Source organism: Eulemur rufifrons, chromosome 19, assembly GCF_041146395.1.
Source record: "Eulemur rufifrons isolate Redbay chromosome 19, OSU_ERuf_1, whole genome shotgun sequence".
Lineage (NCBI taxonomy): Eukaryota > Metazoa > Chordata > Mammalia > Primates > Lemuridae > Eulemur > Eulemur rufifrons.
The window spans coordinates 95655867-95677166 of record NC_091001.1 but is presented as its reverse complement, the minus strand read 5'-3'; the positions used below and the strand labels follow the sequence as shown (position 1 = coordinate 95677166).

At 52.8% G+C, this 21300-nt stretch overlaps 1 protein-coding gene across 1 annotated transcript; it reads left to right on the top strand.

Moving 5' to 3' along the window:
- Window positions 1-784: 784 nt before the first annotated feature.
- On the top strand, window positions 785-14849 carry SLC35F6 (solute carrier family 35 member F6). The gene is made up of 6 exons (XM_069493941.1): window positions 785-911; window positions 8962-9034; window positions 9718-9889; window positions 10142-10354; window positions 11015-11125; window positions 12428-14849. Exons 1-6 carry the CDS (start codon window positions 835-837, stop codon window positions 12895-12897), a joined length of 1116 nt encoding a protein of 371 aa, XP_069350042.1. The 5' UTR covers window positions 785-834; the 3' UTR covers window positions 12898-14849.
- Window positions 14850-21300: the final 6451 nt, after the last annotated feature.

Here is a 21300-nt window from a genome sequence, read left to right as displayed (position 1 = left end):
ACGAGGGAAATGTGCCTGCCGGGTCTGAAGCAGTTTCCCAAAGGGTCTTGCCTCTGGAATGACCAGGCATGGGATGCAAACGGGAGCGCTGGGTAAGGGGAAGGCGGGCAGCTGGCGACTGAGAACCAAGAGAAGGATTTTAAAGGCCGAAACCTCTGCAAACAATACTAGGGACCGTCTTTCTGCCTGGATGCCTCTGAGCAACAACTAGAGCGCCCACGAAGGAGCAGTGGGGCAGGGCGTGGTGCAGGGGCTATGCAAAAGGTCCGGATTTTTGGAGAATGAATCTCAGTGCAACACCTCGCCCCCCAGCATCTCTTAAGCAAGTCACTGGGCTTCTCTCAGTTTAGTTTCCTGGACTATAAAATGGTCGCCTCGACAGCAGGAACTAAATTCCTATGCCTCTTTGCTGGAAGATGTGCGCAAGTCGCAGGCTGGGATCCCTAGGGACACTTCCCAGGCCTCCCCAGAGTTGCACGCTGGCGGTTTCCACTTCGGGGCACCGTCTCTGACACTGGTCCGCTCAACCTCCCTAAACGGTTTACAAAACGCTCTGACATCCACGAGGCATCCTCATTGCCCGATGCCATCAGCCCCTTTTACAAATGGGGATACCCGGGCCGAGACTCGCCAGAGCCACCCCATGGGCACCAGCGCGCGCAGGCAGACCTGCAGAGCTCGGGCACCGCGTCTCCAGTGCTCTCCGGGGGGCGGGGCGAGCGGGGCGGGGCCCGCGCGGGTCACGTGATACCCGGCCCGGAAGCGCTCGAGCAGGAGACCCAGAGTGACCCGGTTGGTAGCTGCTGGGTCGAGGGAGCCCCCGCGCCCGCCGCCATGGCCTGGACCAAGTACCAGCTGTTCCTGGCCGGGCTCATGCTCGTCACCGGCTCCATCAACACGCTCTCGGCAAAGTGAGTCTGGGCCTGGCCGGGAAGGGGGTCCGCTGGGCCTGCGGGCGCTGGCGATCCCCGCGCACCTTCTCCGCCACCCCCCCTTCTCCGCTCTGCTCTCCTGGCTTCACTGGCTTTCCCTGTCGCCCCGGTCGGTTCACGCGCTTTGTGATCACATAGTGGGTGCGAGGTCCGGGAAATGCAGAGCGGGGCCGCACCCCGGGCTGGGGATCCGAGCCCCGGCTTTGATTCGCTGTCACCTCCTGTCTCTGTGCCTCAGTTTCCTTATCCTTAAAGGGGAGGTGTCCTCAACCCTTTCAAAGCTGGCGTCAGAGCCTGCGCACCCCCCTCCAAGAGCTGGGGGCCCGCGAGGGAGGCCCCAGGACTGGTGCACACGAGCTACAGTAGTGGCCATCAGTGAGCGTGAAGGGCTGCGCGCTAGAGAAGGGGGTGGCCTATGGGCCCCTCCTGGAGGAGGAGTTAGAGCTGCACCTTAAGCTTAGGTGGGATTCTATTAGTAAGTGGGAGAGACTGTGAGGCTGGGAACCAAAAGGCCACATTGAAATCGCTTGTAACCAACACCAGATGCCCAGGCTGGATTTTATCCCATGATCAGAGAAGAGCTTTTGAGCTGGGAAATGCCGTATTGAAAGTGATATGATTGAAAAAGAAAAAGGTCATGCGATTAACCTGGTGGTCAACATGAGTCATTTGGTGCAGGGAAGACCACTCCAAGGCTGCTATAGCAGCTCCCCCAGAGGGAAACTGGGAGGTGGTGATGAGGAAGGGATGGGGGCAGAGACCAGGTGCAGACTGAAGCAACAAGGCCTGACGCACTACAGGGTCAAGAGACAAGGGTCACTCCTGGTTTCTGCCTGGGAGGGGAGAAGAGAAGTGTTGTTAACCCAGACAGGGAGGGCAGGTAGGGAGTTCCACCCTGGGGTATGGGGGCGAGGCAGTGAGGACGGTCCCCAGGGCCTTGGGGACTGAGGACCCAGGGCAGTCATGAGACCGAGGGATGGGGGCATAGCCTCCTCTCTGTCATGAGCAGGGAGGCAGCTCCTTCTCTTGGGAGCTCTTTGCCTCTTTCTCTAACCCCTGCCTCAGGGTAGGGCCTTCCTGCCCTTTCTGTTCACCATCTAAGAGTCCCAGCACATGTGGAGAACAGTGGGCAGTGGCCATCTCCCAGTTAGACCTCACTTGCACCTGGGCCCTGCCAGGCTCCAGAGCAAGGCAGAGTCAGCATGGTGACTCCCAACAGAAGCTTTTCCACCCTGTGAGCAGTGCTCCAGGTCCCTGGGTTTTCTGTCAGGCTCCACACTTTGAAAAACTGACTGGGAACCTTTTGAGGGGAGTGGCCATTTCTTAATCATTTTTGAGGATTTACATTCACAAAATTTATATCTAGCATACTCCATCAGTGATATGAGTGGTACCTCAGAAGAGAGGTCTGAGGGAGAAGTATTCAGTTTAATTCATCAGGCATATATAAGGTGCCTACAGTGTGCGAGGAAAGGGGACAGAAGTGACCTAGAGAAGGTCCCTGCCTTTGAGATGCGTGGAATCTGAGGTGGAGAAGACAGATGTGTAAAACACATGGCAGTCACAGTGTCCTCCTGTCCAAAACGGGGGAAAAGTTAGTGAAACTCTGAGTGGTAAGCTCCTGTTTCTCTGGTTCACCTCTGGCCAGCTGTGTCTTGTGGAGAGCTGCTGGCCTCCTGGCCCCTGCCGCCTCCTGGAGGTCACCCTCCTCCTGAGCCCTTAGCTATAAAGGAGCCCCAACCTGAGGGCTCCCGTCTCAGGATGAGCGCAGCAGAACAAGTCTTCCAATCCGTTGGTCACACCAGCCAAGGCCTTGGTCAGGTGCTTAGAGAGCAGCTATAAGTCTGCCAGGGCTGCTGTCCCCAAGGAGAGTCCAGATCGCCAGTTACTGCTGGGGGAGACTGTGCTGACTCAGCTCCTTCCTTAAAAAGCTCCCAACCTGTCAGGTAGGACACCAGGCAAGCCTCAGTCCCAGGAGGCATTGCCCTTCGAGGCTGCCTGAGAGTCAGGAAACGGGCTCCCAGGTGGAAGACCCAACCTTTGGTCTTGTCCCCTGCCCTACAGCTAGTATGGGGCCACCCAGGACCCTCCCACCCCAAGATGGGCCCCAGAATTAGACCCTAAACAATGTTCTAAGGACAAACCATACTCTCAAGAGAACCTGGGAGAGCAGTGGTATATACCTAGAATGAAGTTTTGATTCAAAATCACGTTTCTGACCTGCAGTTTCTGGCAGGTACAGACAGACAAGCATGTGTTCACAACCAGCATAACCAGCTACTACACAGAGCACCTACTTCCCACACACCAGGCCCTGCTCTGGCCACCTTTCATGTGTGAACTCGGAGAGTTCTCGTAACTACCCTGTCAGGTGGATGTACTCATTATCCCTGGATGAGGAAACTGAGGTACAGAAAGATTAAATTACTTGCCCAAGTTCAACTCAGCTACTAAGTAGCGGAGTTTATAGTTGCACCAACATGATCTGGCTCTAAAATCCATGCTCTTGACCACAATGGATGGTGAGGCTGGGTACTTCTCCAGTCATTTTCAGGACATTGAGAGTTGCTAGAAATGGAAATTATGGAATCTGATCCCTACAATTTATAGGGGAGGCCCCAAGAGAAGTTTCTTTTTGTGATTCAGCTGGTTGGTGTCAGAATGGGGACTAGAATTCAGGCCTCAGGACTTCAATTCAGTCCTGTTTTACGACTGTGGTACACCAAAGTTCCTCCTCCTTGGGGATGTCCTCTCACATCTTCCCAGACAAGGACAGACAAGCCTATGTCCGGGTGTCTGGGAAGTTGTAATCCTGGAAGCAGCATCTCCCTGCCCAGGCCTCAGGGTGTCCTCCCTCTAGGACCGGGCAGCAAGCCTCTTGGCCCAGGAGATCCTGCTATCCTCATCCTGCTTGTCCTCCCCCTGGAGCCGGAGGCCACTCAAGGTTCAGACTGAGAGCCTCTGGTAGCCTGCAGTTTGGTGGCCTGTAAAAGGAGCATGACGTTTCCCTCCCCGGGTTCTTGGGAGGAAAAAGGCAGAGGATAAGGAAGTGCGTGTGAGCACGTGCTGTCTGCCATGCTGGTCGGCTTTCCTCTCTGCCCACTCGGCAGGTTTTGGAAGGCTGCTGGGAGACTGCCATTGATCAGGCTGGCCCTGTGGCCCCGTCCCTGGGTCTTGACAGAGGGGCCCTCCCTGTGAAGTGGCTGCTTTCTTTGGCTGTTTTCTCACCTCCTCACCAGCACCTGCTATCGATCATTTCCTTGAGGCCAAACCACTTCTGTCTGCCTAAGCCGTGCCGTGCACAGGGTGGTGCCCGTTTTGAAGCCCCATTCTCCTGAATCGGCTGAGGTTTGGCATCTAAAGAGAGGTCAAGTGGGCGCTCACCAAGGCCCAGCTCTCCTCCTCAGTTCGTCAGAGGGGTTGAGGAAGCCTTAAATCAGGAGGGCAGGGTAGTAGAGTGGGAAGAGCATGAGGCTTGGGAGCTGTGGGATTGGATGAGCCACTGGGCTGCTCTGAGCCTCAGTTTCCTCATCTGTAAAATGGACTTGACAATCCCTGCCCTGGCTTCCTCCCAGATACTCTAGGATCTACTGAGGAAGGTTTTCTAATCCATAGAGATGAAAAGTCTCATAAAACTCACCTCACGAGCCAGTGCCACCTGCTGTGACAGCCGGAGAGTGGAGAAGCCCTGGCCCTGCTGTAGGTCCCGTGACAGGAGAAAGGAGCTGACTCACGGGCTTGACAAGCTGGGGGTGTAGGAAATGGCAGAGATTCTGCGGGAACGGACACACAATCAGCCACTTCCTCAGTCTCTGCCTGCCACCCCCAGCCCACACATGGACGTGCACGCCTCCCAGAGTGCTGAGCTTTGAGTTTGGCCTGGGCCATGCTAGGGAGTGACTCACCACTCACTCCCCAGCCTGCCCGCCACCGCCGCTGAGGCTCGGGAGCTCTAAAAGGGGCTGCCGGCCTCTAACAGAGGTGCTCCCTCAAGGGGCCTAGGCCTGCCCCTGCCAGGGCCTCACAGGCCTCCTGCCCTGGAGGTCAGGGCTTTCCCCCAGAACCAGTGTCTACAGAGAACAGAGGCCCATCTTCCAGGCTGACCCTCTCCTCACCCCAGCCAGGGCAGTGGGAAGATTCTGGAATTACAAGGTCAGAGGAGAACTTCAAAATGTCCTGGGTACTATTCCTGTCTCAGCACCTGATGAACCCTGTGTCCCTCAAGCCCTCTCTGACCCCTGGGTTCCTTGTCTGTCAAATAGGGAGTACGTTGAGATGATGGCCGAGTTTGAACCACAAGGACAGTAGCCCAAGTCCCCTCCAGCCACCTCTGCCTCAAGCCAGCAGGGCAGGTTCCAGATGCTCTCCCAGAAGCTTCCAGCCTGGAGCAGAGATGGAGCCACACTGACCCCACACAAGGGAGCTGACCCCTGCTCAATGGGAAGACGAGGGAGAAGGGACAGAAAATGACTTTTATTGAATACCTGCCATGTGCCAGGTTATATATCTCTTATATCATTTATTGGTCTTGACAGCTTATCGGTGTTGGTGTGATTACCCCTATAACTTGCCAGCCTGTGTGACTCAAAACTCTGGGCTTCGCCTGTACTCTGCGGCCTTTTCTGAGTGTAAATTCGAGCAGGGTTTGGCCCTGGGTCTTCCTGTTACCTGACAGCTCCCCTCACCCCAGCCGTGGAGCCCCCATCTGTAAAATGAGGATCCTTGTTTTGAGGCTTAAGCGGAACAGCCCCCGTGAAGTGTTCACCTCAGGCTTGGCACAGAATTGGTGCTCAGTGACTTGTGCATTAAAATAAAAGCATGTTTGTGAAGCATTGGCAGACAGCAAGGCACTCCCCCCCACACCACATAGGGGTCGTTGCTGTCATCCCCAGATAAACTGGGGCTGGATTTTGGCTCTTGTCTGTAGGACCTGTGTCCTTCTGAGCCTGTACAATGAGCTGAAGTCTGTCTCCAGGCAAGAATGGGAGACCTGACTTCTAGCCTCAAGCCACCTGCAGGCCTGAGCTTCTCAGGGCTGGGCAGGGCAGCCGGTGCAGCTGACACCCGATCCCTTGGGCTGTGAGCCTGCCCTGGGCCCTCAGATACAAACAGGTTTCATTTCCCCAGCTGGGAACACTGCCAGCCAGGCTTGTCCAGGCAGACCTACCCATGGAGAAAGCAAAGACAACCCTTGAGGCAGGGGAGGGAGCGCAGCACCAGCCCTGCAGCCAACTCCTCAGAAGGGCCCAGCCCTGGGGAAGGACGCAGAGCAGTTTCCCCTTCCCCTTCCGACCAGCCGGTTCCACAGCAGGGGACACCTCAGCCCCAGGTGGGAGGTTGGACTCTTGGATCCGTAGCCTCTGGCCTGCAGTACCTGGCCAGTTGGCTAGCTGGGGTCTGGAAGTCTCATCCATTCAGCAGAAATGTTAGAGCTCCTGTATACTAATGTGCTAGGAGCAGGGGACCAAGAGGTGGAGAAAGAGCCGGATGCTGAGCTCACTCTTAGATGACAGTGAATGTGGAACCAGAATGTGTGTTGTCGTTGAAATAAGCTGTGCAGGCAGTAGCCACGGTGCGTTCTGGGTGGTGGCACCACTACTATCTTGGGAGACTTCTTGAGCTGACCAGTCTGTGGTCTGGGTGTGGCACCAGGATGAGGAAGTGGCTTCCATACGTACCACAGCCCACTCCAGAAACAAAAAGCCCTTGGCTTAGGCTTCTGGTCATCCTTCGTGGACTGGGTAGCATGTCCCTCATCCCCCCTGGAGGAGCCCAGGCGCCAGCCCTGGCAATTCCTGTCCCTCCAACCGGCTCACTTGCTCTGGACCAGTTGGGCCTGTGCCCTTGGTAAGGTACAACCTCTTCACTCTTCCTCACTTCTCCTGTTTTGCTCAGTTGCCCCAACGCAGGCCTTCTCAGTGGGTTCTTCTGCAAAAGCAAGCCTGGCTCCAAGAGCAGGCCTGCATGGGTGGGCTACGCAGTTGGTGTGTGGCCCACACCCACAGCCATGTCCTGCCATGCCCAGGATCCAAGAGCCAGAACCAACAGTGGATCAGGCAGAAATGCGACCCCAGAGAGCAGGCGGCTTTTGTTCTATAGCAGGGGCTTTCTTTGTCCCCTTGGTACTGGGACTGGTTACAGCCTCGTCTTCTGAGCCCTGTAGGGTGCCAGGTTTCTCTCTGCCCCTAACCAGTCCTGTCCGAACTTCTCTCCTCCCTTCAACTCTCCTTTGCCCCCACCAGTCCCAGGAACCACAGACCCTCCTAACTGCTCCTCCTCCGTACCTCCAGGAGCGGGCAGGGTCTCTGCTGTGGGGTAGGTTTGCCATGGCCCTATATTCTTCACTCGCCCTGAGATGTATTCAGGTCTGTGCTCCCCACATGGTTGGCCAGGAACCCCATCACCAGTAAGCCAGCCCTCTCCACTGCCAGTGTCCCAGCCCCTAGCTGTGTGTCAACCCCAGACCCTAACTGCAGCATAGCCAGTGGTGTGTGCTCCATGGCCCTGTGGGGGCGGCCCAAGAACTGGGGGGCTCCCCCGCCTTTTGGGAGCAGAGGCTTGCCGCAGACGTGATCTCTGGGCCTCTGTTGACTTGAGTCAGCACGTGCTGTGGCTGTAGTTGGAGCTGTGTCAGCTAACCCGGGGTGCCCAACACAAGGGAGGGGCCACATCTTGCCAGCCTCAGTCTGGGCCAGATCACATGCTCTTGGCTGTGAGCCTCAGCCCACCAGCGCACCTCCAGGGGTCAGCAGCCAGGAGGGTGAAAGGTTAGGAAGGGCTGTGTAGCTAGGAGATGAGAAGATTCAGAAGGATGTTGAACAGTCCCCAAAAATCTGAAGAACCTTCAATGAAAGATTAGACTAGACTCCAGAGACATAACTAAGCCCAGCAAAAGTGAATTCAGGAGAGGGAGTTTTCCTGCACAGATGGCAGACAATTCAGAGTGATTGGTAAGTAAGCTGCCCAAAGCGCTGTGTCGCAAAGGATACTGAGCTCGTGTCTGGGCTCGGAGGGGAAATTTGTCATAATCAGTCATCTCCACCTGCCAGGCCTGACTGGGAGGTCACTCCAGGAGAGCGATGTGTTTGCCACCTGCCTGAGAGTATGTGGTAGAGCAATCTTCCAAGCCGCTTTGGTTCTTTGAAGATGATCAGGTGGTCATTTCCCCCCAATACTACCGTAGACCAGAGGCTCTTGCTATTTTTTGCACCACGGACCCGTTTGACAGTCTGGTGTTGCCTATGGACCTCTTCTTAGAGTAATGTTTTAAAATGTGTAAATGAAAGACCAAGGATTACAAAAGAAGCCAATTAAATTGAAATGGAGTTATCAACTATTTAAAAAACAAATTTATGATATAGTAATATATATGCTTTTTAATACATTAAATTATAAGAAGTGGGTCTAATTACTGTAATTATTATGAGTGATGAGAATAAATGATACTTCGCGATATATACAGTGACTCTAATGTGATAATGAGAATATCTGTGATGTCCATGGTGTTACAAAGGCACAGATACTCACTCCCACATTCCTAATTAGAGGAAATGCTGGGTCAAAACTCCCTGCTGGGGCGGGCGCGGTGGCCCATGCCTGTAATCCTAGCACTCTGGAAAGCCAAGGCAGGAGGATTATTTGAGGTCAGGAGTTTGAGACCAGCCTGAGCAAGAGTGAGACCCCATCTCTACTAAAAATAGAAAAATTATCTGGGCGTGGTGGTGCACGCCTGTAGCCTCAGCTACTCAGGAGGTTCAGGCAGGAGGATCGCTTGAGCCCTGGAGTTTGAGGTTGCTGTGAGCTAGGCTAACGCCACGGCACTCTAGCCCAGGTAACAGCAAGACTATATCAAAAAAAACCTCCTTGCTGTGGAGACTGGCCCATTTGCAAGGGAACTCCACTCTGGGGCCGAGTCACCCAAGTCCGGGCTTCTTGGCGTTGAGAGGAGTGAACCTTTCCCCCAGCATCAGGGCAGGGTGGAGAGCCCTACTGTGCTGCCAGGGTCTGACCTTCCCTCTCTCTGCTGCAGGTGGGCGGACAACTTCACGGCTGAGGGCTGCGGAGGGAGCAAGGAACACAGCTTCCAGCATCCTTTCCTCCAGGTATCTGGCCCTGTCCCTCCCCTCCTCCTATCTCCCACGTCTCATCCCCCATGAGGCTGGGCTGCTTCCTGACCTAGGAGTACAGCCGTCCTCTGCTCCCAGAAGAGCTGCATGCTTCTCTCTCTCCCTCCGCAGAACAGAGGCCAGGGTCTGGAAGTGGGCAAAGGGCACAGGCGTGGTCATGCCCTCACCACATGCAAGTCAGGACACAGGGAAAACATCAACCCCAGTGGCAAAAGCCTGCTCTCCATCCACTGGGAGGCCAGACCCAGCTGGGGCAGGGCTGACGCCATCAATGGAAGACCCCCTATTTCCGGACTGGGAATCAGGAGACTCAAATGTCAGCCCCAGTTCTGCCACCAACTTACTTAGTGGCCTTACGTAAGTCTGAACCTCTCCAGGCCTCAGTTTCTCCATCTGCAACTTGACTAGGAATTGGCCTGGATCGGGGGTTTACAGACAGGATAGACTTAGAGTTTCATTGAGATATTTTTGGGATTTTGGGGGAGACCTAGGAAGCAGCCTCTGGCCTCCCATGGCAGCTCTGCTTTTGTGTGTTTTACATGTTGAGGTTCTAGGTAAGCTCTTGTTTGAAGAAAGTTTGCATTTAAAAAAACAAGTATTGAAGATGATTCCCCGAGGTCCCTTCCAGCTCTGAAGTCCTTGGACTCTCGTCCCTACAGGCCGTGGGCATGTTCCTGGGAGAGTTCTCCTGCCTGGCTGCCTTCTACCTCCTCCGGTGCAGAGCCGCAGGGCAGTCAGACTCCAGCGTGGACCCCCAGCAGCCCTTCAACCCCCTTCTTTTCCTGCCCCCGGCCCTCTGTGACATGACAGGGACCAGCCTCATGTATGTGGGTGAGTAGCCAGGCCGGGCTGAGAAGGATGCAGGGCCAAGGGGCTGGCGGGTGCAGGACCACAGGTGAAACAGTGCCCCCCACTCACCTTCACCCCACCCCACCACTCTCCCCCAGACGCCACGCACACACATGCACACTGCTGGGGTTGATGGAGTACCCTACTGTGTGCTCGGCACATCTCCAGCCCCAAGGACCCCTCGGCGACAGACGGCCCTCAGGAGCTAACAGTCGTGTGTCTCTCCTCTCCTAGCTCTGAACATGACCAGTGCCTCCAGCTTCCAGATGCTGCGGGGCGCAGTGATCATATTCACTGGCCTGTTCTCGGTGGCCTTCCTGGGCCGGAGGCTGGTCCTGAGCCAGTGGCTGGGCATCCTGGCCACCATCGCGGGGCTGGTGGTTGTGGGGCTGGCCGACCTCCTGAGCAAGCATGACGATCAGCACAAGCTCAGCGAAGTGATCACAGGTGCGGCCAAGGGCGGGGACCCAGGGCTGCCCTGTCCTGTCCCATCCTCCCCGGGGTCCCAGCACAGGCCCCGGGTGAGGGCGTGCACCTGCTCTCGGGGTGGCGGACAGAGTGTAGGGAAGACTGGAGAGGGATGCGGCTGCACCAAGGAAGACTGGCAAGTATTTTGTCCTATAATACATATTTAGACAGAGAAACTGCTAGATTTGGAAATGGAAAGGAATAGACACTTACTGAGCACTTACCAAGTCCCCAGCCTGGTGCTCAGCACTGTGCATTCATCAACATAGTGACCCTCACAGTCCCCAGGGGGAATCACAGCCCATTTTACAACGAAGTGACCATCCTGGGTTACTCAGAGCCGGGATTACCCAGGGATGTCTATCTCAAAGCCGGTTGCTTCTTAAAAGATCTGCTGACCCAAAAGGCAGCTCTCAGGCCCAGGCAGGCCTCTGCACCTTCCGGAGCCTCAGCCCTGGCCTGCTGGCCTGCCCCTCAGGGCCCAGGGGATCAGGCACAGGCAGTAGAAACTGCACCTGTGAACCATATAAGGCCCCGCAAAGGTCGGGGCTGGTGTGTTGTTCTGTCCCCATGGCCGTGCTGTCCTGGTCCCCAGCCCCAGTGCATCCCTGGCCTCACCTGGCCCCTCCTTCCATACAGGGGACCTGTTGATCATCATGGCCCAGATCATCGTCGCCATCCAGATGGTGCTAGAGGAGAAGTTTGTCTACAAACACAACGTGCACCCACTTCGGGCCGTCGGCACTGAGGGTGTGTGTGGGGGCACAGGGCCTGGGAAGAGGGGGCTGGCGGGTGGCATGGGGAGTGAACTGCACACATGGAGCACAGGGTGAGGTGCTGGGGACCTCTGGGAGGGGACCCTCCTGCCCCCATGCCTTCACCAGGTGTGTGTTGACAAATCCTCTGACGCCTGCTGTGCCAGCAGCTAGGGCAGGCCAAGGACAAAGATGAACGAGACGCAGGCCCCACTCCAGAGGAGGTCACCAGCCAGAAGGAAGGGCCAGGCAGTGCACTTGAGCTTGGACCACTTGTGCTCAAGTGATGTCTCATTTGCCAAGCATATCTGAGTCTCTCGGGGCAGGGAAGGTGGCATTCGAGCTGCAGATTTCAACAGGCAAGAGCGGGAGCCAGGAACTCCAGACAGACCAAAGGAATAAGGAGCTGGACATGAATTTGGAAGCCAGTGAGGAATACTTTGAGTGCAATATGGGTTATTGCTGGGGAAATAATCAGCAGTGAAGTAGATTAGAGTCATATCATGGAGAACCTTGACATCAGGCAAGTGGATTAGACTTTAAATGACAGGCAGGCAGAAACCACTGAAGGTTTTTGAGCAGAGAAGTAGCTATCAACATTATGTTTTAAGAATATAAGGTTAGCAGGATGGATTAGAGCCGCGCTCCCAAAGAATGGCCCGTGGGGTGGCGCCTGTCAGGGAGCAGTTCGTGCCTGGCCCAGCCAGCTGAGGAGCTCACAGCCGAATGAACCAGCTAGGTCAGCGGCGTCACTGAGCACGCTGTTTGTTTTCTCTCTTTCTACTTTCTGGCAAGACTTTATGAATGAAACAGCATATCGCCTTACATTCTGGCGCAAGCTTCTTGCCACAGACCCGTAACAAACTGAATTAGAGAGCTGTTTTTCCAAACTGGTAGAAGCAGCATAGTGAGTTCCAGCAAGCAGCTCTTTAAATTAATAGAATGGAATTTTAAAATGTCAGAGCGTTGTACTTAGCAAGGGTAGCTGTTGTTTTGTGAGTGTGTGTCTGCACACCTGCGCACATGTGGGCTGGGTCACAATATGAAATGTATGTCTTGCCCTTGATCCAGTCGAAAAGTGCCGGGTCAAAGCGGAGAAGGGGCAGTGGGAGCCCGTGCAGGCCAGGGGGTCCCTGAGAGGCTGAGGGAGGGATTCCAGGAGCAGGCCCTGGAACCTGAGAGCTACGTGAGGGCTGCTGGAAGGAGCGCCCCAGAGATCAGAGGAGACGGAGCGGGTGGGACATGCTGGGAGTCTGGGGCAGGGACCAGATCGTGACGCACTTCCTCCACCTCCCAGGCCTCTTCGGCTTCGTGATCCTGTCCCTGCTGCTGGTGCCCATGTACTACATCCCTGCCGGCTCCTTCAGCGGAAATCCTCGAGGGACACTAGAGGACGCCCTGGACGCCTTCTGCCAGGTGGGCCGGCAGCCGCTCATCGCCCTGGCGCTGCTGGGCAACATCAGCAGCATCGCCTTCTTCAACTTTGCGGGCATCAGCGTCACCAAGGAGCTGAGCGCCACCACCCGCATGGTGCTGGACAGCTTGCGCACTGTCGTCATCTGGGCAGTGAGCCTGGCGCTGGGCTGGGAGGCCTTCCACGCGCTGCAGATCCTCGGCTTCCTCATCCTCCTGATGGGCACCGCCCTCTACAACGGGCTGCACCGCCCGCTGCTGGCCCGCCTGTCCCGGGGCCGGCCCCTGGTGGAGGAGGGCGAGCAGGAGAGACTGCTGGGTGGCACCCGGACCCCCATCAACGATACCAGCTGAGCCTCCCTTGAGGCCTCTGCTGCCACCCGGGTGCTCCTTCAGGCTGAGGCTACACAGGCTGGTGAGCCTCAAGTGCCCTGTCCCTACAGACCCCCAGGGCAGCTGCTGCCACAGAAGATGCCACAACACCCAAGTCCTCCTTCCTTGCCACCCCCTGCAGGGTGGTGGTACCCAGCCCCCACAGGCCTCTGAGCCCCTCCTGCAGCACTAGCGCTAAATCATGAAGTTGAATTGCAGGAATTTACAACCCTAGTGTTTCCGGATCATAAATTAGATTATCATAACAGATTATCTAGTTTATGTGCTATAAGCTAAATTTGGTTCTCTGGAGAAGTAAGTGAGCAAGTTTAAACCAGGACTAAGCATTGTACTTCCTAAAACTTACAAGATAATCCCTAAACCTGCCTGGAGACCTGGGTTTCAGCCCAGACTCTGCTCAGTGTCTGCCCCCAGCATGTTACCCAACTGGTCTAGTGCCGAGTAATGCCAGGACCCTGGGCATTGTGCTAAGTGCTTAACTTAACAGATTCTGTCGCATAACACCCTTCAGAGGTGGGTACAGGTGAAGAAACTGTGGCCCAAAGAAGGTGAAGAGATTTCCTCATGGAGCCAGTATCCAACCTAGATTACCTAGACCTCTGACCCACCTGCCATGTGGGTCTCTGTGGGTCTTCGGGGCAGGTTTCCTGTGGCTGAGCTGGAAGCCTCTTGTACTGTTGTCCTCCAGGTAACCCCGACACAGGAAAGCGACTCCTGACTCTGGGAGCCACTCGAGGTCCAAGTGGGTCCTTGGCTTCACACAGTTCAATTCAGGAGACAGTATAAAGTGAAAGCGAGATTTACTCAGAAACTCCAAAAAGTCTACTCCACAGAGTAAAGGCTGGCCCTCCCTGCAGAAGAGAACCTGCCCCTTGGTTCCCTGTTGCCTTTCTATGTAAGCAATAGGTTAAACAATGAGAGGAATGTTCACAGAAGGGGCAGTGTTCCTCCGCCATCTTGGTTCTAACCAGTTGGAACTTGCCCTGCCTCCATTCTGTTTTGATCAGGGCAATTTGAAACTTTGAGACATCCTGACTCAGGTAATGCCACAGCAATGCCCAAGGCAATACCTGCAGCAATGCCCAAACCTGCCAGTTCCCTGTCTCAACCCCACCCTGAAGAGAAGGGAGGGCAGGACCCCAGGGAGCTGAGCAGCCCCTAGTTGCAGCGTTGGGCCCTGGGCGCTGGGTGCATGGTCAGGCTTGATGCGCAGCCTCCAGCCATTTTCCTGGGCAGCTTAGTCAAACAAAGCACTAATGCCTTCCTTGAAATAGCCTCTGAGATAAGGGAGCTTTTGACAAGGGAAGCTCTCAAGTTGTGTGGCGTTCCAGCTGGTTATTAATGTGTTTTTTTGCGGGCAGGTCCATTCCACCAGCTCTGAATCCCAGGGGACCCAGAGCTTCTCCGGGCCACGGTGTCTGTCAAGGGAAGAGGGAAACGCACAGTGAGGGTGGTGGAGACTACCGCTGCCTTGTCCAAAACCTGAGGCCTTAGAATGTTGTCTCGGACTTTCATTTTTAATAAAAGAAAAGGAAAATTGACGATATTAGACTTTCAGTAAAAGGGAAGGGGCACAAGAGGATGCCTGGGGGTGGGGTCTAGAATGTTGGATTGGAAAAGCTCTGATGTACCAAGCGCTTGCGAGTCATGTAGGCCTCGGTTCCTTGTTCACGTGAAGAAACTAAACCCCAGAAAGCCGAAGGAACTTGCCCAAGGTCACATAGCCACTTACAGGCAAAGCCAGGTTTCCAGGTTCTCAAGTCTTCGCCTGTCGCATTCTGCCACAGATAGGGTAGCCAGGAGCCCACACAGAGTCCAGGACTGCTCACCTGCTGCGTGCTGCCCCACCTGTGTGCTCAACCGGACAAAGTGTTTACGAGGGTGTTAGGGGAGTGCTTGGCCTTTCTTTGAACACTGCCCTAAGGGGCTGTTGATTTTTTTTTTTTTTATTTCATCTTATTGTTATGGGGGATACAGAATTGCAGGTTACATACGTTGCCCATGTACCACCTTTCCCCCCAAGTCAGAGCTCCAGGCGTGTCTGTTCCCCAGGTAGTGCGCGTTGCACCCATCGTGTAGGTATATATCCCTCCCTTCCCCACCCCCCCCTTCCCGAGTCAGCACCTTCAAGTGTTACCATTCCCCAAACGGTGCACAATGCACTCATTGTGTAGGCATACCCCCATCCCCTCCCCCACCCCCCACCTCAGTCTGATATCCGATTGGTGTCATTCCCAGATGTGTATTTAGGTGATGTTCAGGGAAACCAATTTTCTGGTGAGTACATGTGATGCTTGTTTTTCCATTCTTGGGATACTTCACTTAATATAATGGGTTCCAACTCTCTCCAGGAGAACCATAGAGATGTCGTATCTTCATTATTCCTTATAGCTGAGTAATAGTCCATGGTATACATATACCACAGCTTACTAATCCAATCATGTATTGATGGGCATTTGAGGGGGCTGTTGATTTTAACGTTGAAGCGTTGGGGTGGTGAAGGTGGCAGAGTGCAGGGAGGAGTCCATCAGACCTGCCACCAGCTCAGGCAAATCACCACCAAGCACTTTGGGTCTTCCCATCTCTACAGTGGGAAATCCAGGCTCCATCTCACAGGAGGAAAATTACGTAAGATAATAGATGGAAGATGCCTGGAAACTGCGAAGGCCCGGTGGGGAGTTGTGTGAGCTGCGCTGTCCACCATGGGTGGTGCGTCCGCAGCAAAGAAGTCCCAGCAGAGGCCCGGCGCCCAGAGCAAAGCATCATTTGCTCAGAGGTGGAGAAACATTTTATTAGAACACACCGTCATGGAGTAAAATGTAAAATTCACGTTGATTATAAATTGAAACGGGATACCTAGAGAAATGTTTATCCCTGCAGTAGGTGCCCTCCCAGACCCCTGGAGCTGGGAGGGTGAGCTTGGGAGGCCTTGCCATGCTGGCCTGGGCACTCTGAGGGAGGCAAGGCTCTCCACGCCCCCGCTGAGTCTGGGGGCCCCGTGGGAATGTCTAGCTGTGGCTGATTTTTCTGAGTGGACAGGGAACCCTGAATGGTGGGAGTTGGGTGTGTTGGGTCCTGAACCTGAAATTAGTATTGATGAAAATAGACTTGTAGAAACTTGGTTCAAATACAGTCTAATTTTAAAAGTCTGCATTCTAGTGAACTGATCAGTCCCTGCCCCACCCAGAGCAATCCTGGGGGACCCCTGGAAGCTGGGTTCATCCTCTTCCACCAGCATCTGCCCCACAGGGCAGACTGAGGACCGTGCCAAGTGATCTATTTGCCTTCACTTTGTCCTAAGGTCTCAGTGTAGTTTTACTAGCAAACAGCACTCCAGGAAGCCAGCACTTGGCCCTGATGAGGACAGGACGAAGGGCCGGGCACTAGTGTCCTCAGCTCTGCCCCAACCCTGACTGGGTGACCTTGGACAAATCATGTTATCTCAAGCCCCTACTGCCTGTAAAAGGGAGAGGTTCTTTGCATTGCTAAACATGTTCACCTCCCTGACCCTCTTGTAGATTGTTATTCTTTTGTATTTAGCTTGGTTAAGTGTCCCTCTGGCCTTCTGTTGGTTATATCCTTTCAAAACCTGAGATCAGCGGGGGGTTCCCTGCGTAGCCATAAAAGTTTATAAATTATCCTTCATTAAGCAGACTTGTCAAAAATTTTTAATAAGGGATTCTATCACATAATCCAATAAACTTTGTTGAGAATTGATGTGCTCCAATGACTGTGATCCATCAAATAAGAGAGACATGGTAAAGAAAGAATTCCAAGACTGGGCACGGTGGCTCACGCCTGTAATCCTAGCATTCTGGGAGGCCGAGGTGGGAGGATCACTTGAGGTCAGGAGTTTGAGACCAACCTGAGCAAGAGCGAGATCCCATCTCTACTAAAAATAGAAATAATTAGCCGAGCAACTAAAAATAGAAACAAAAAATTAGCCAGGAGTGGTGGCGAGTGCCTATAGTCCCAGCTACTTGGGAGGCTGAGGCAAGAGGATCACTTCAGCCCAGGAGTTTGAGGTTGCTGTGAGCTAGGCTGACGCTACGGCACTGTAGCCCAGGCAAAAGAGCACGACTCTGTCTCAAAAAAAAAAAAAAAAGGAAAAAAGAAAAAATTCTCATTGCATGACATGCAGTGAGAGGCCTCTGTATGACATAGAGAAGAGGAAGCACAGGAGAGAGGGCTGTGGGCACAGGTATCAGACGTACACCTGAACTGGGGATTGGAGGATGAGCAGGAGTCATCCAGTCTAGGGAGGATGGAGGGAGGCGAAGAGGAAGAAACGGGTTGTAAAAACCACAGAAGCATGTATACACATGACAAGGTGAAGTGTTAAGAACTGCAGGTAAGTAGACTGCTGTGACTGGCAGTAAGCATGCCACACAGAAAGTGGCAGGAGGCCAAGCCAGAGAGGTAGGCAGGAGCCGGTGGGTGCCGTGCCTCGTAGACCTTGTGAGGCATTAGAAGTTTATCCCATAGACAGTACAGGAGAGTGCTGTGGAGAGTTTTAGGCAGGGGAGTGACATGATCCAAACTGCTGTTTAGAAAGACCATGTGATTGTCACATAGAGACAGGATTGGTGAGAGTTAGGAGGTCCTAAAGGCAGAGACCAGTTAAACAACCTTTGATTAACTAGGGTCTGAAACAGACAGGATGAATACAAGAGTCATTCAGGGAATAGACTCTTACCTTTTAGAGCCTGTAGCTGTGGGATCTTCTATCGCATAAGTCTCCACCAGAGAGTGGATGTTCTGGACCAGACTGTTCACACCACCCACATCGCCAGCGGACCTAATGAACGTCCCCAAGTACAGCTTTAGGGGGCCAGCCTCAAAAATTCTGCCTTACGGCACTGCAGACCCTGTGCACTCAGCCTGCCGTTGCTGAGAGTTAGGCATTACCCACACAAGCTGGGCAGGGACTCCCACCAGAATTCTGGAATAGCCAAGGTGGATGTCACCACAGCTAAGTATCAGGAGAGGAGAAGATCCACAGAAATCAAGATATAGATTATTATTTTGAGGTTCTGATCACCAATCCAAGGTAAAGACTTGGGTTAAACCATTTGAATTTTGTGGCCACTTGATGCAGGGGGCAGAGTTCTTGACTAAATCCCAAGTTCTAGATCTGACTTGAACCAAAGAGGTGCCCAGGAATCTGTGGTCTATCCTCACTGATTGTAGAGACTCTTTGTGGCTGATCAGCATGGGGCCCCAGGGAGCAAGGTTGGGGCTCAAGACCTTAATGGCCAAAGAAAATGAGGTCATTTTGGCAGAGTTCACTCAATGCAATTTAGTGACTTCCTGCAGTTCTGGAAGGATGAGACCTGGCGGGACGCCAGCCCCCGCCCCCACCCCGAGCAGGTGCTGGATATACAGGCACAGGCCTGGGCCTCTGCAGAAACCAGAACTTGCTCTAGTGGTGGGGCCAGCTTCCTGCTCTCTGGAAGTGCCCAGTCCTGCTCTCAGGATGAAGGTCCTGCTGCATCTTTTGATCCCGGCTTTGATGCTGGATGGGTCACCTCACAAATAGGTGACTTATCTTTGTCCTAGTTTTTTTCCTAGGGTCAGTCTAAATGTTCATCTGGTTTAGAAACTGAATTAAGATTCGGACTATTAGGGGATTGAAAAAGAAGAAAAGCCTTTCCTCTGTACTCCCCACTGCTCTCTTTGTAGGATCCACTCCCATAACCACTGAAATACTCTTCCCAAGCCCACGCCCTGAGAGTCTTCCGTCCACTCTCCACCAAGATGCTGCTTCAGCTCCTCCACGCTCCTGCGCTCCTGGCGGGAGCCAGCCGTCAGGGCACAGCCTTTGTTAGGAGGCCCAGCAGTGTCTGGCTCCTCTGATAAGCTGAAAGAAGCTTCTTGCCCTCCCGGGGGGACCAGCTCCAGTCTCTCGCACCCTGCCCCCGGTCCCAGCAGGGGTCAGCAAGGGTGGATGGGACTGTCTCTCTCTCTTCATCAAATCACTGTTCATTTTCTCTCCAGTTTCTTCAGCAATTAATTACATTTGGTCAGAGTACAGTGTCTCGCTGCATTACAACGTTTCCACCAACGACACACTCATGTGTGACAGTGGTCCCATAAGATGGAGGATAATGGAGCCAAAGGACTATCGCCCAGTGATATCTTGATGATCCACCCTGTGTAGGCCTAGGCTGTGTGTGTTTTCATCTTAGACTTTAGCAAAAAAGTTTAAAAAGTAAAAAATAAAATAAAAATTTTTAAATAGAAAAAAGCTCTTAGAATAAGGATATAAAGAAAGAAAATATTTTTGTGCAGCTGGACAATGTTTGCATTTTAAGTGTTATTACAGAGTCAAAAAGTTTTAAAAGGGTTTACAAAGTAAAAAATTACAGTAAACTAAGGTTAATTTATTATTGAAGAAAAACATTTTTTATAAACTGAGTGTATCTAAATGTACATGATTTACAAAGTCTACAGGAGTGCACGGTAACATCCTAGGCCTTCACATTCACTCACCACTCACTCACTGACTCACTGGGAGAAACTTCCAGTCCTGCAACCTCATACTGTATTTTTACTGTACCTTTTCTATTTTTAGGTCTGGTTTGTTTTTTTTTTTTGGGACAGAGTCTTGCTCCATCACCCCGGGTAGAGTGCAGTGGCGTCATCATAGCTCACTGCAATCTCAAACTCCTGGGGATTTGTAAACAGTCATGCATTCAGCTAGTGCAGGCACCCTAAACTGCCTTTTCGCTGCTAAGTCTGGGCTCTGGACCTCAGCTGTTGAGGAACATTCCCTCTATCGCCTGGCGGGGCTTCCTGCCACCCAAACTTTTAACGCTGGCATTATTGGAGTATTTTAATGCATTTTACCTCAATTTTTTATAAAAATGAGTAGAGGCCAGATGCAGCAGCTCACACCTGTAATCTTAACACTTTGGGAGGCTGAGGCAGCAGGATCACTTAAGGCCAGGAGTTCGAGACCAGCCTGAGCAAGAGTAAGACCCCGTCTCTACAAAAAATAGAAAAATTAGCAGGGTATGGTGGCACGTACCTATAGTCCCTGCTACTTGGGAGGCTGAGGCAGGAGGATCACTTGAGCCCGGGAGTTTGAGGTTGCAGTGAGCTATGATGATGCCACTGCACTCCAGCCCAGGCAACAGAGTGAAACTCTGTCTCAAAAAAAAAAAAAAAAAAAAAAAAAACACGCACACACAAAGAGTAGAAGATGGAAAGATGAAAATGCTGTTTGGTGATAATTATCAACCTCATAACAATACAAGTAACTGAACATTGAACATGGCAATTGTTAGGCAAGTGAAGGCAAGAGAACCTTCCTGAACTTTAGTCAAGATACTTACTGAAACCAGGCACAGTGTGTTCAGTATGAAGGAAAAGAATGCAATTGAGTATTAAGGACATGCAGGGAATATATCCATAAATACTATCTAGAAGGCAAGAGGCAATTAGAAATTTGACATCTTTTAGCTCCCTAGAAATGAAACCCAGCTGTAATTCTATCATTTAACTTTTTTATGTGTTCAAGAATGCATTCTTTATTAAAATAATGGTCCAAGTACTAGATCAAAAACTCTTTTAAGTGCAGAGGCTGAATCTTACTTATCTGTATCTCCTCACCTTGCCCACAGGCAGTTCAACAATTTTGAATGGGATTAATGAGTAAGCAGTGAACAGTGGTTTACGTCTATTCTCAGGTACTCAGAAGGCTGAGGTGGGAGGATCATTTGAGGCCCAAGGTTCAAAGCTGCAGTGCACTATGAGCAGTGCCTGTATGTCCTTTTCCTTTTCCTTTTTTTTTTTTTTCCACCTGGTAGAGTGCAGTGGCATCATCATAGCTCACTGCAACCTCAAACTCCTGGGCTCCAGCAATCCTCCTGCCTCAGCCTCCCGAGTAGCTGGAACTACAGGCATGCACCACTAGACCTGGAGAATTTTTCTATTTTTAGTAGAAACGGGGTCTCACTCTTGCTCAGGCTGGTTTTGAACTCCTGAGCTCAAGCAATCCTCTCACTGCAGCCTCCCAGAGTGCTAGGATTACAGGTGTGAGCCATCTTGCCCTGCATGTTTTCAGTTTTTAAAAGAAGACTCTTCCATTGGGAAGGTTTCTGTGTGAAGAAGGGGATAGGGAAGGCGGGGATGGAAAAACTTGTGCATGCCGAGGACGTTTTGATTAGCCAACTGAAACTCATCCTATCCTTGCATTGCAGCCCTGCTTCCCAAACTTCTCTGGCATGCGGCTCAGCTGAGTGTTTGTTAAAATCCCACTCCTGAGGCCAAAATCATAATCTGCTCCAGGACTCTTCTGCTCACCAAGCTGGGACTCACAGGAAGCATGCTGTCACCTGTCATGACAACTGGGACAGATTA

Bases quoted from the DNA above. Each gene is read 5' to 3' on its own strand.
- SLC35F6 (XM_069493941.1), top strand. From the start codon at position 835: ATGGCCTGGACCAAGTACCAGCTGTTCCTGGCCGGGCTCATGCTCGTC. The intron at 912-8,961 runs GTGAGTCTGGGC...TCTCTGCTGCAG, and splicing joins ATCAACACGCTCTCGGCAAA to GTGGGCGGACAACTTCACGG. The intron at 9,035-9,717 runs GTATCTGGCCCT...TCGTCCCTACAG, and splicing joins TCCAGCATCCTTTCCTCCAG to GCCGTGGGCATGTTCCTGGG.